At 45.5% G+C, this 11,931-nt stretch overlaps 1 protein-coding gene across 5 annotated transcripts in view; it reads right to left on the bottom strand.

The window, feature by feature from the left end:
- Positions 1-11,049, bottom strand: part of dock3 (dedicator of cytokinesis 3) — a 1,242,443-nt gene extending 1,231,394 nt beyond the window's left edge. For all 5 annotated transcript variants that reach the window (XM_059649508.1, XM_059649506.1, XM_059649505.1 and 2 more), the window contains exon 1: positions 10,716-11,049. In XM_059649508.1, coding sequence (XP_059505491.1) covers positions 10,716-10,974 — 259 coding nt within the window. In that variant the 5' untranslated portion in view covers positions 10,975-11,049. The remainder of the gene's footprint in view (positions 1-10,715) is intronic.
- Positions 11,050-11,931: the final 882 nt, after the last annotated feature.

The raw sequence follows: 11,931 nt of genomic DNA on the forward strand, positions 1-11,931 counted from the left end.
AAAATCAATTGCTTTGCTAACGTTAATTCAATTTTCAAATAGAATACGCAGTAATTTACTCAAAGCAGATATTATCAGTGTTCTTCTGAATAAAGAAAGGGGCAATATATTCAACTGAATTTTGGTTCACAATTTTAATTCTATATGCCTTTCATTGTTTCTCATCCGAATTTATTAAACAGCTGCATGGAAAAAGTAATTTCCCATGAACTAATACAGGTTCTACTTCGATTTTCAGTGAAATATTACTCACTGAAGCTTTTACTTGGATTTCCCAAGAAAGAGGTTATACAACAGCTAGTATATTTAAACAGTGAATTTAAATTCGATGAAAAAGAAAGAGAGAGGACATCTAGGATGTTCACGAATGGAATGCCTCATCTCAGGAGCAGATACAGCGGAAGCGAAGGAATTGGGAATAGGGGATGGCCTTTTTACAGGAATGTGGGTGAGAGGAATATTCTGGTAGCTGAGGGAGTTGGTGGGCTTAAAACGGATATCGGTTTCCAGGTGGATGCCAGAGATGGAGACAGAGAGGTCCAGGCAGGAGACAGAGGTGTCAGAGATGGTCCAGGTAAACTTAAGGTTGGAGTAAGGTGTTAGTGAAGTGGATGAACTGTTCGAGCTCCTCATGGGAACAGGAGGCGGCGCCGAAACAGTCATCAATGTACTGGAGGAAGAGATGGGGGATACGGCCATCTAGCTTCGGAAGAGGGATTGTTCCATGTACCCTACAAAGAGGCAGGCATAGCTTGGGCCACACGGGTACCCATGGCTACCCCCTTTGTATGTAGGGGGTGGAAGGAATTAAAGGAGAAGTTGTTGAGGGTGAGGACGAGTTCAGATGACAATGTCAGTGGAGGGGGGCTGGTCGGGCCTGCAGGACAGGAAGGAGCAGGGGGCCTTCAGGCCTTCTGCATGGGGAATGGAGGTGTATTTGGGCTGGATGTCCATAGTAAAAATTAGCTGTTGGGGCCCAGGGTATTGGAAGTTCTGGAGGAGGTGGAGAGCATGGGTGGGGTCATGGACGTAGTGAGGGAGTTCCTGGGCCAAGGGGGAGAAAATGAAATCCAAATAGGTGGAGATAAGTTCAGTCCAGCAGGAGCAGGCAGAGACGATGGGTCAACCAGGGCAGTCGGGTTTGTGGATTTTGGGAAAGAGATAGAAGTGGGCAGTGCAGGGTTGGGGAATGATGAGGTTGCAGGCTGTGGGTGGGAGGTCACCTGAGGTGATGAGTTTGTGGATCGTTTGGGAGAAGATGGTTTGGTGCTCGGGGGTGGGATCATGATCCAGGGGGTGGTAGGTGGTAATGTCGGAGAGTTGGTGCCTGGCCTCAGCGATGTAGAGGTCAGTGCGCCACACTACAACTGCACCTCCCTTGTCTCACCCAATCTTCTCCTTTATCCATCTTCTGTCCACTTCCCCCTGTCTCCCTATTTATTTCAGAATCCCTTTCCCCTCCCCCATTTCTGAAGAAGGGTCTCGACCCAAAATGTCAAGCTTTCCTGCTCCTTTGATGCTGCTTGGCCTGCTGTGTTCATCCGGCTTCACACTGTTATCTCAGATTCTCCAGCATCGGCAGTTCTCACTATCTCTATAACAACAACTCTGTTTCCTCACACAGCTCAGAAAATTTGGCATGTCCATAAGGTCCCTCATCAACGTCTACAAATGCACCATTGAAAGCATACTGTCCGGATGCATAACAGCCTGGTATGACAACTGCTCTGCCCAGGACCGGAAGAAACTACAGAAGGAGGTGTGCATAGCGCAGTAGCAGAAGCCAACCTTTCACCCATGGACTCTATTTATATGGATTGCCGCCACAGAAAGGCACCCAACATTATCAAAGACCCATTGTACCCTGGTAATGATCTCCTACAACCTCTTCCATCAGGCAGAAGGTACAGAAGCCTGAACTCACAGAAGCAAGCAGATTCAGGAACAGCTTCTTTCTGGCCATTATCACACTGTTGAATGGTCTCCAGCCACAAATAATGCAACCTGCAATGTTACCTACTGCCTCCAAGTCTTTTTGATGGGTATATGCTTTGTTTGCTGTGATTTCCCAATACCACTCACAAAAAGCTTTTCATTGTATTTCCGTACAAGTGACAATAAATCAATCATTCCTATGCAAAGGACCACTCGAAACTAAAAAGCTAAATATTCCTAGGTGACAGCTTGATGTTCTGAAATGGCTTCGGTATGTGTTCAAAAATTGTCTGACATAATTCAGTTTCTTGTGTTCCATCCATCCATCCTTTGAGACTATTTGACCATAATGTTCAAATGTACACAGGATCAGGACCCAGCTGGCGTGAGCTTTGAAAACTGAGGATGTGGATGTTAAATTAGGATCCCAACGTCTCCAGACAGTTTTGAATTTTCAAAGGCACAACACTGTAGGAGAATGGAAAACACAGATAAAACCATCTAACTGCACCTCCATGGGGGAGGCGATGGCCTAGTGGTATTATTGCTGGACTGTTAATCCACAGACACACAGTTAACATTCTGGCGACCCAGGTTCAAATCCTGCCATGGCAGATGGTAGAATCTGAATTCAATAAATATCTGGAATTAAGAATCTAATAATGACATTGTCGATTGTCAGAAAAACCATCTAGTTCACTAATTCCCTTTAGGGGAGGAAACTGCCATCCTTACCTGTTCAGACCTACATGTGACTTCAGACCCACAGCAATGTGGTTGACTCTTAGCTGCCCTCTGGACAATTAGGGATGGGCAATAAATACTGCCTAGCCAGTGACGCCCTCATCCCGTGAATGAATAAAGGGGGGGGGGGGGGGGGGGGGGAGAAAAATTAAGGAACACTTGAGGAACATTCAAGTTTGGAATTCTTTTTCCCAGCAACCCCAAACTGTTTTGTTATCTGTTAGTGCACAACCATCACATATGCAGGAAGACCTGATAACTTATTGTGCAGTGTTTTAGAACATAGAACATAGAACATAGAACAGTACAGCACAGAACAGGCCCTTCAGCCCACAATGTTGTGCCGACCATTGATCCTCATGTATGCACCCTCAAATTTCTGTGACCATATACATGTCCAGCAGTCTCTTAAATGACCCCAATGACCTTGCTTCCACAACTGCCGCTGGCAACGCATTCCATGCTCTCACAACTCTGCGTAAAGAACCTGCCTCTGACATCCCCTCTATACTTTCCACCAACCAGCTTGAAACTATGACCCCTCGTGCTAGCCATTTCTGCCCTGGGAAATAGTCTCTGGCTATCAACTCTCCAATGAAAAGAGACCGAGTTCAGTCAACCTCTCTTCATAAGATAAGCCCTCCAGTCCAGGCAGCATCCTGGTAAACCTCCTCTGAACCCTCTCCAAAGCATCCACATCTTTCCTATAATAGGGCGCCCAGAACTGGACGCAGTATTCCAAGTGCGGTCTAACCAAAGTTTTATAGAGCTGCAACAAGATCTCACGACTCTTAAACTCAATCCCCCTGTTAATGAAAGCCAAAACACCATATGCTTTCTTAACAACCCTGTCCACTTGGGTGGCCATTTTAAGGGATCTATGTATCTGCACACCAAGATCCCTCTGTTCCTCCACGCTGCCAAGAATCCTATCCTTAATCCTGTACTCAGCTTTCAAATTCGACCTTCCAAAATGCATCACCTCGCATTTATCCAGGTTGAACTCCATCTGCCACCTCTCAGCCCATCTCTGCATCCTATCAATGTCCCGCTGCAGCCTACAACAGCCCTCTACACTGTCAACGACACCTCCGACCTTTGTGTCGTCTGCAAACTTGCTGACCCATCCTTCAATCCCCTCGTCCAAGTCATTAATAAAAATTACAAACAGTAGAGGCCCAAGGACAGAGCCCTGTGGAACTCCACTCACCACTGACTTCCAGGCAGAATATTTTCCTTCTACTACCACTCGCTGTCTTCTGTTGGCCGGCCAATTCTGTATCCAAGCAGCTAAGTTCCCCTGTATCCCATTCCTCCTGACCTTCTGAATGAGCCTACCATGGGGAACCTTATCAAATGCCTTACTGAAGTCCATATACACCACATCCACAGCTCGACCCTCATCAACTTTTCTAGTCACATCCTCAAAAAACTCGATAAGGTTTGTAAGGCATGACCTACCCCTCACAAAGCCGTGTTGACTGTATTTGATCAAGCCATGCTCTTCCAGATGGTCATAAATCTTATCCCTCAGAATCCTTTCTAACACCTTGCAGACGACAGACGTGAGACTTACCGGTCTATAATTGCCGGGGATTTCCCTATTTCCTTTCTTGAAGAGAGGAATTACATTTGCCTCTCTCCAGTCCTCAGGTACGACTCCAGTGGAGAGCGAGGATGCAAAGATCTTCGCAAGTGGCGAAGCAATTGCATTTCTCGCTTCCCAAAGCAGCCGAGGACAAATCTGATCCGGGCCTGGCGACTTGTCAATCTTAATGTTTGACAAAATTTTCAGCACATCAGCTTCCTCTATCTCTATCCATTCCAGCATGCACACCTGCTCTTCAAAGGTTTCATTCACTACAAAGTTGGTTTCTTTCGTAAAGACAGAAGCAAAAAACTCATTTAGGGCTTCCCCTACCTCCTCAGGCTCCACACACAAGTTCCCTATGCTATCCCTGATCGGCCCTACTCTTTCTTTGACCATTCTCTTATTCCTCACATAAGTGTAAAATGCCTTTGTGTTTTCCCGGATTCCTTCTGCCAAGCCTTTCTCGTGAATTCTGGAGGTACCAACTAATGCCAGCAAGGCTACCGCTCCAAACATTGTCAATAGCAGCTGCTTTTGAAATTTTGCCCTTCCAAGAAGGTATTTGCTTAAACAAGCAAGTCCTTATATACTAAAGCAGTCCAAATGCAGCTAAACTTTGACATATCTAGATTTGGAATGAAACTTGACAAATGATACTCACGCAATACAAATGCCAGGCAATGATCATCTGCAATAATAAACAATCTAAACATTGTCACTTGGCATTCAATTGTGTTACTATCACTGAATACCCCACAATCAATACACTGGGAGTTGCCATACACCAAAAACTAAAATAGGCTAGCCATACAAGTACAGTGGCTACAAGGGCAGGTCAGAGGCTAGGAATGCCGTAAGTAACTAACCTCCTGCCTTCCCAAAAGCTGTCCACCATCTACAAGGCACTGCAGAAAATCACTAAGGTTCCTTAGACAGCCTCATCCAAACCCTCAACCGCTTCCATCTGGAAGGACAACTGCAGCAAATACGTGGGAGCATATCACCTGCAAGTTCCCCTCGGAGCCACTCACTATTCTGACTTGGAAATATATCAACTGTCCTTTAGTGTCGCTGGGTCAAAATTATCACACTCCCTCTCTAACAGTGGTGTAGATCTACTTCCTGTACTGGGCAGCAATTGCTCAGGAAGGCAGGTCACCATCACTTTTCCAGGGGCAACTAGGAGCAGACAATAAATGCTGATTGAGCAAGTAATGCCACATCCCATGAGTGAATCAAAGAAGGCATGGCAGCAACAGTCCCTAATATGCTGGTGCCAGGCAGGCAGCTCCTGGCCCCGGAGATACTTAGCATCTTTAACTGGTTGTTGGGCTTGCCTCATGGACAATTGAACAATCAAATACATTACTGTGAAACGGAAACAAAGTTGCTGGAAAAGCCCAGCATGTCTGGCAGCATCTGTGAAGTTAAAAAATAGAGTTAACATTTCAGGTCTGGTGACCCTTCCTCAGAACTGATGTTGGCTGGGAAAACATCAGTTTAAATGCGGAAAAAAAGGGGAGGGGGATGGGGGTAGGGAATAAAATAGGACATAGTCTAAAGAGGGGAGAGAAGAGAGAGAGGGGAGAGAAGAGAGAGAGGGGAGAGAAGAGAGAGAGAGGGGAGAGAAGAGAGAGAGAGGGGAGAGAAGAGAGAGAGAGGGGAGAGAACAGAGAGAGAGGGGAGAGAAGAGAGAGAGGGGGGAGAGAAGAGAGAGAGAGGGGAGAGAAGAGAGAGAGAGGGGAGAGAAGAGAGAGAGAGGGGAGAGAAGAGAGAGAGGGGGGAGAGAAGAGAGAGAGGGGGGAGAGAAGAGAGAGAGGGGGGAGAGAAGAGAGAGAGGGGGGAGAGAAGAGAGAGAGAGGGGAGAGAAGAGAGAGAGAGGGGAGAGAAGAGAGAGAGAGGGGAGAGAAGAGAGAGAGGGGAGAGAAGAGAGAGAGGGGAGAGAAGAGAGAGAGGGGAGAGAAGAGAGAGAGGGGAGAGAAGAGAGAAGAGAGAGAGGGGAGAGAAGAGAGAGAGGGGAGAGAAGAGAGAGAGGGGAGAGAAGAGAGAGAGGGGAGAGAAGAGAGAAGAGAGAGAGGGGAGAGAAGAGAGAGAGGGGAGAGAAGAGAGAGAGGGGAGAGAAGAGAGAGAGGGGAGAGAAGAGAGAGAGGGGAGAGAAGAGAGAGAGGGGAGAGAAGAGAGAGAGGGGAGAGAAAAGAGAGAGGGGAGAGAAAAGAGAGAGGGGAGAGAAAAGAGAGAGGGGAGAGAAAAGAGAGAGGGGAGAGAAAAGAGAGAGGGGAGAGAAAAGAGAGAGAGGGGAGAGAAAAGAGAGAGAGGGGAGAGAAGAGAGAGAGGGGAGAGAAGAGAGAAGAGGTGGACAAAGAATTGATAACAATCAAGAAAGGAGGGTGAATAGTCGTTAATGAGTGACCATTAGTGACTAATAACAGGTAACGTGTCATGGCAGACTATGTGGTAAAAAGGCCTGGTGTGTATGGTAGGGGCTGGGACATGGGAGAGTTTAGGCCCTAAAATTATTGAACTCAATATTGAGTCCGCAGAGCTACAGGGTTCCCAAGTGGAAAATGATGTGCTGTTCTTCCAACTTGCATTGAGCTTCATTAGAACACTTCAGCAAGCCAGTGACAGACATGTCAGTCAGGGAACAGGGTGGTGCGTTAAAAATACAGGTAGTTCAGGGTCTTTTTTGCGAGCAGAACATAGATGTTCTGCAAAGTGGTCACCTAGTCTACGCTTCATTTCCCCAATGTAAAGGGGACCACATTGTGAGCAGCCAATGTAGTAGACTAGATTCTGGGAAGTCCAGGAGAAGCAACACTTCACCTGCAAGATATGTTTGGGCCCTTGGATACTGGGGAGGGAGGAGGTAAATGGCCAGGTGTTGCACCTTCACCAGTTACAGGGGAAGGTGCCATAGGTCTGCGGGAGAGGTGAAGCAAGTGTGGACCAGGGTGTCCCAGAGGGAACAATCCCTGCAGGATGTCCACCTTCTTCCTCAACCGAGGATTGCCCAGCTCCGTGGTCGACAGGGCCCTCAACAGGGTCCAATCCATCTCCTGCACTTCCGCCCTCACCCCTTCTCTTCCCTCTCGTAACAGCGATAGCGTTCCCCTGGTCTTCACCTATCATCCCACCAGCATCCACATCCAGAAGATCATCAAGCACCATTTCTGCCACCTCCAGCAAGATGTCACCAGACACATATTCCCCTCCTCTCCCTTGTCCACTTTCCACAGGGACCATTCCCTCAGGTACACCCTGGTCCATACTTCCTTCACCCCCAACACATCCCCATTGCCCTACGGCACCTTCCCCTTACATTTTCCCAGCCACTATCAGTTAACTCAAAATGTCAACTCAGTTTTTTCCTTCACAGATGCTGCCAGATCTGCTGAGCTTTTCCAGCAACTTTGCTTTTGTTCCTGATTTACAGCATTCACAGTTCATTTGGTTTTTACATTACTTTGAAATGCTGTTTGTAAACAATACTTATCATTCCCCACATAAAACTTTAGAATTTAATTGCCCACATCATAAATAATTTCAGGTCATCCTTCAGAGCTGTCAGTCAACTGAGCAAATCTTTTGGCACTAGCTCTAAAATATAAATTTAACAATTCTACTATGAAGTAAACAGAATCAGAAGGTTAGCATTAAAAATGGTCACTACAGCTTCCATTACATACCATTCTAATACTTTAAGCCAATTTAGGACAGAATGCAAACCTTTATTAATTATAGACTACGAAGTATTATAGAGTTATAAAACTTTTTGATTTGAGTAATTTCGCCAAGATTCATCTTTCACATAAATATGATGTTATGGAATTTCTAAACATTTCAGCATCTTAACAAGTCATAGCACATTGTACATTGCTACTGTGCCTAAAATGAGTAAACTGATGTATAGCAGATGACAAGTTATAATTCGTAGTTTCTGTTGACCCATGATTTGCTCACTGTTCTGCTTACTTTTTGGCCTCTATTGGCATTTTAACCACACAAGATCCACGCATATAGTGCAACATGTTTCTAATGCTAATCAGTTACACTCACTTTCCAACCTGATCCAAGAATAAAGAGTACTTGACAAACATACTGATGGCACCTGGTATTTGTGAAATTGAAGCCAGCGGAGGTAAATGTCCTCTAGAATTGAAAAAAATAGCAAAATTGGGGATAAAAAGTATATCATAGACTATCATCCAAAAGTAATGCGTGACCAAGTTAAAAACTAATATAAAAATCAAAAGAATTGCAGGTGTATAAATTAGAAACAAAAACAGAAGTTGCTGGAAAAGCTCAGCAGGTCTAGCAGCATCTACGAAGAGAAATCAGAGTTAACGTTTTAGGTCTGGTTCTGAGGAAAGCTCACCGGGTGCAGAACATTAACTCTTGATTTCTCTTCATGGATGCTGCCAGACCTGCTGAGCTTTTCCAGCAACTTCTGTTTTTGTTTAAAAACTAATGTACCTCAACATAGCTAACGCAAAATGTTGAGAAAAGCTAGCACAATTTAAAGCAAGCAAGTTTAACCTGAAAAGAAAATTGCCAGACAAGGGTTTTAGGGAATGCTTGTTCAAAAAAAATTGTAAAGAAATGGGGGTGGGGCATTTGGGGCAGCACAGTGACTTAGCAGTTAGCACTGCTGCCTCACAGAACCAGGGACCCAGATTCGAAGTCACCCAAGGGTGACTATCTGTGTGGAGTTTGCACATTCTCCCTGTGTCTGCTTGGGTTTCCTCTGGATGCTCTGGTTTCCTCCCAGTCCAAAGATGTGCAGGGTACATGAATTGGCCATGCTAGATTGTCCATAGTGTCCACGGATGTTTAGGTTAGGTGGGTTAGACATGGGGAAGTGCATGGGTAAGGGGAAGGAGTCAGGATGGGATGCTCTTCTGAGGGGGTGGTGTGAACTTGTGGGGCCAAATGGCCTTTTACCACACTGTTGGGATTCTATGATGATTTATGAAGGGAAAAGTACTTACACCTACTTTAGCAGTGAAACAGGATAAAAATTGGCCTGTGAAGAAATTCCATGTCTTTTCAAGGCAATTTACAAGCTCCTCTGCACATTACAATTCATTGACACAAACACACTTCACCGGTAGACTAACAAGTCACGAACAAAAGCCAACATAATGTATGTATTTTAAACAGATGCACTCAAAAAGGACACCAGTAAACTGGGCAGCTCCACAAAGATCATTTCAACTAAATATTCTGCCATGGTAGGAAATATATTACTTCTGAGATGCTATTGTAAACAAATACCTGTCCTTTCACACATGGAACCATAGGATTTGATTGTACAATCATACAGAATTTCAGTTCATCCTGCAGAGCTTCCAGTCAACTGAACATTATTACTAAAACCTTTTGGTACCTGTCGTTTCTACAAGATAACTGGAGGCTCTAAAGTATAAATTTAACAATTCCACGAAGTAAATAGGACCAGAAGGTTATCATTAAAAAATGGTCATTTCACCATTCTAATATTTTAATGCAGTTTATAACGGAAAATGCGATGTAAATAACATCTAATCATAGACGAAAGCATTAGAATATAAACTTTCCTCTGAACTGCATAACGTACGTCCTTCACATAAACGTGATGTTATAAAATTTCTAAATATTTTAACATCTTAACAAATCAGAGTACGTTGTCACTGCTTAAAATGGCTGAACTGATGTACAGCATTTGGGCTGTAACATTTGTTCTATAGTTTCTGTTGGTCCGTGTATTGCTCGGTGCGCTGTTTACTTCATGCCCTCGTGCCATTTTAAACACCAAGTGTGAGCTACAAGGTACATTTTTTCAGGGCGGAATGACAGCGCCCCCTAACTAAATACGATACTTTTGACTAGCTCGGAATATCATACATAACAAAATTACAACGGGGAGGGAGCAAGAGGTAGAATTCAAAACACAAGCTCCAACAGGAGACGGAATTTATATTTGTAACTGGCGCTGAAAAATTGATACCCCTCATGCAGCAATGCATGCAGAAGCAACGCTAAAGATTACACACATTGCACACAACAGTTTATGTAGCGGATTTATAACACACTTCGCTCATCCCACATCAATTCTGCGATATTTGGACTCAGCTGTCATCGACTTTGAACACTTGCAACCAACTGTCTGACAAGCCGAGTCACCAACGCAGACCATTTAAAAACCCATCATCGCTGAGTAAACTGCGCCGTCAAAACCCACCGTCTTTTTCAATGAAGTTGCATTTCATTTAAATGTTTCTTCAAAACAGCCAAGCCGCCAATAAAATAATCACCAACATTAAGTGTTATTCACTGCGTCCTGCAGCCCCCGCACTCCGCTTTTATTTTGTTGGGTTTTGTCGGGGTGGGGGGAGATATTACGAAAATGCATTTTTTGCTTCACCACTTGATTATTTTTATGCGAAAGGAACAAGCATGAACTTACCGACGCCAAATTTCTCCTCCTCCGTAGGTGTCCACATCTCGCCCGGGACTGGACAAGCCCGACTGTCGGCCGTTTCGTATGAAATTCTCCCACGGTGCGCGCGCGTCGGGGAGGCGATATGATCGCCCACTGACCCGGCACCTCGGTGACTATCCCCCTCTCCCTGGCTCGGTGGCGGAGGAACACCTCGGTGGCTGCCTCTCCCGACGCGAGCCCGGCTCCGGCTCCGGCTTCGGTTTCGGCTCCGGCTCTCACTCATTGCGCCGCACTAACTCCCACAAACGCCATCCAGAATCACGCCACTGCTGTTACTGCCGTCCGTCGTCCTCGTCAATTGCCGCGGCCGCGCGCCTGTAGGCATGCGCTGCCTAACGGAAAGCGCTCGCGCGGCCGTAAGCGAGGACACGCGAGGCCGATAGGACGGGGCGCGTTGTTACCATGACGACCGAGCAAACGCTCGCGCGGGTGAAGATGATATTCCCTTCCCGCGCACTAGGATCGTCGGAAGGTTTTGTTTTTGGGGGGGATTAGGGTAAATAAATGACAAAGACCGAGCGAATGTGTATTGTTTGGCAACCGTTTTGAAAGTGCAGCGACCAAAATAGCACCCTGTCACTCAGTAAAGCGCTGGTGGATAGAGAGCTTAGACTGCTTCCAATATTATGGAGACGTGTCTAGATTTAAGTCGCACACCATATTTAGAAGCGGTGAAACGACAAACCGAGAAGTCGTTTGCCTGTACGTAGATGCTCTTCCAGAGAATGATTACTTCTGCCATTTAGACTGGTGCAATCTTGTTTGCAATGGAAATCATGACATTCTCAGGTGCCAATTGTGGGCGTGATTGTTCGTACCCACCGCACCAAATAACGTATCGCTTAAGACCGATCGAGTGAGAACTTAGACTGAAGACAACATTGCTGCTTCAAAATACTGCGTGTGCTGGAGACCTGAAATATATAGAAAATCTGGAAACGTTGAAAATACTCAGCAAATCAGGCGGCATGTGTGGAACGAAGTTAACGTTTCAGATCACTGACCTTTCATCAGAACACTGTTGGAACTGCATTTTTCAACGGTGGGACATGATTCTGTACCCCACAATAAATGAATTCGGGGATCACAAGAAAAATGCATGCCAATCTGAAAAACAAGCAGTACAAAACCAGAAGCTCCAAAATTTGACTGTCACAGCTCTCAAATATGTGATAAGTCA

This window comes from Stegostoma tigrinum, chromosome 11 (genome assembly GCF_030684315.1).
Source record: "Stegostoma tigrinum isolate sSteTig4 chromosome 11, sSteTig4.hap1, whole genome shotgun sequence".
Taxonomy (NCBI): domain Eukaryota; kingdom Metazoa; phylum Chordata; class Chondrichthyes; order Orectolobiformes; family Stegostomatidae; genus Stegostoma; species Stegostoma tigrinum.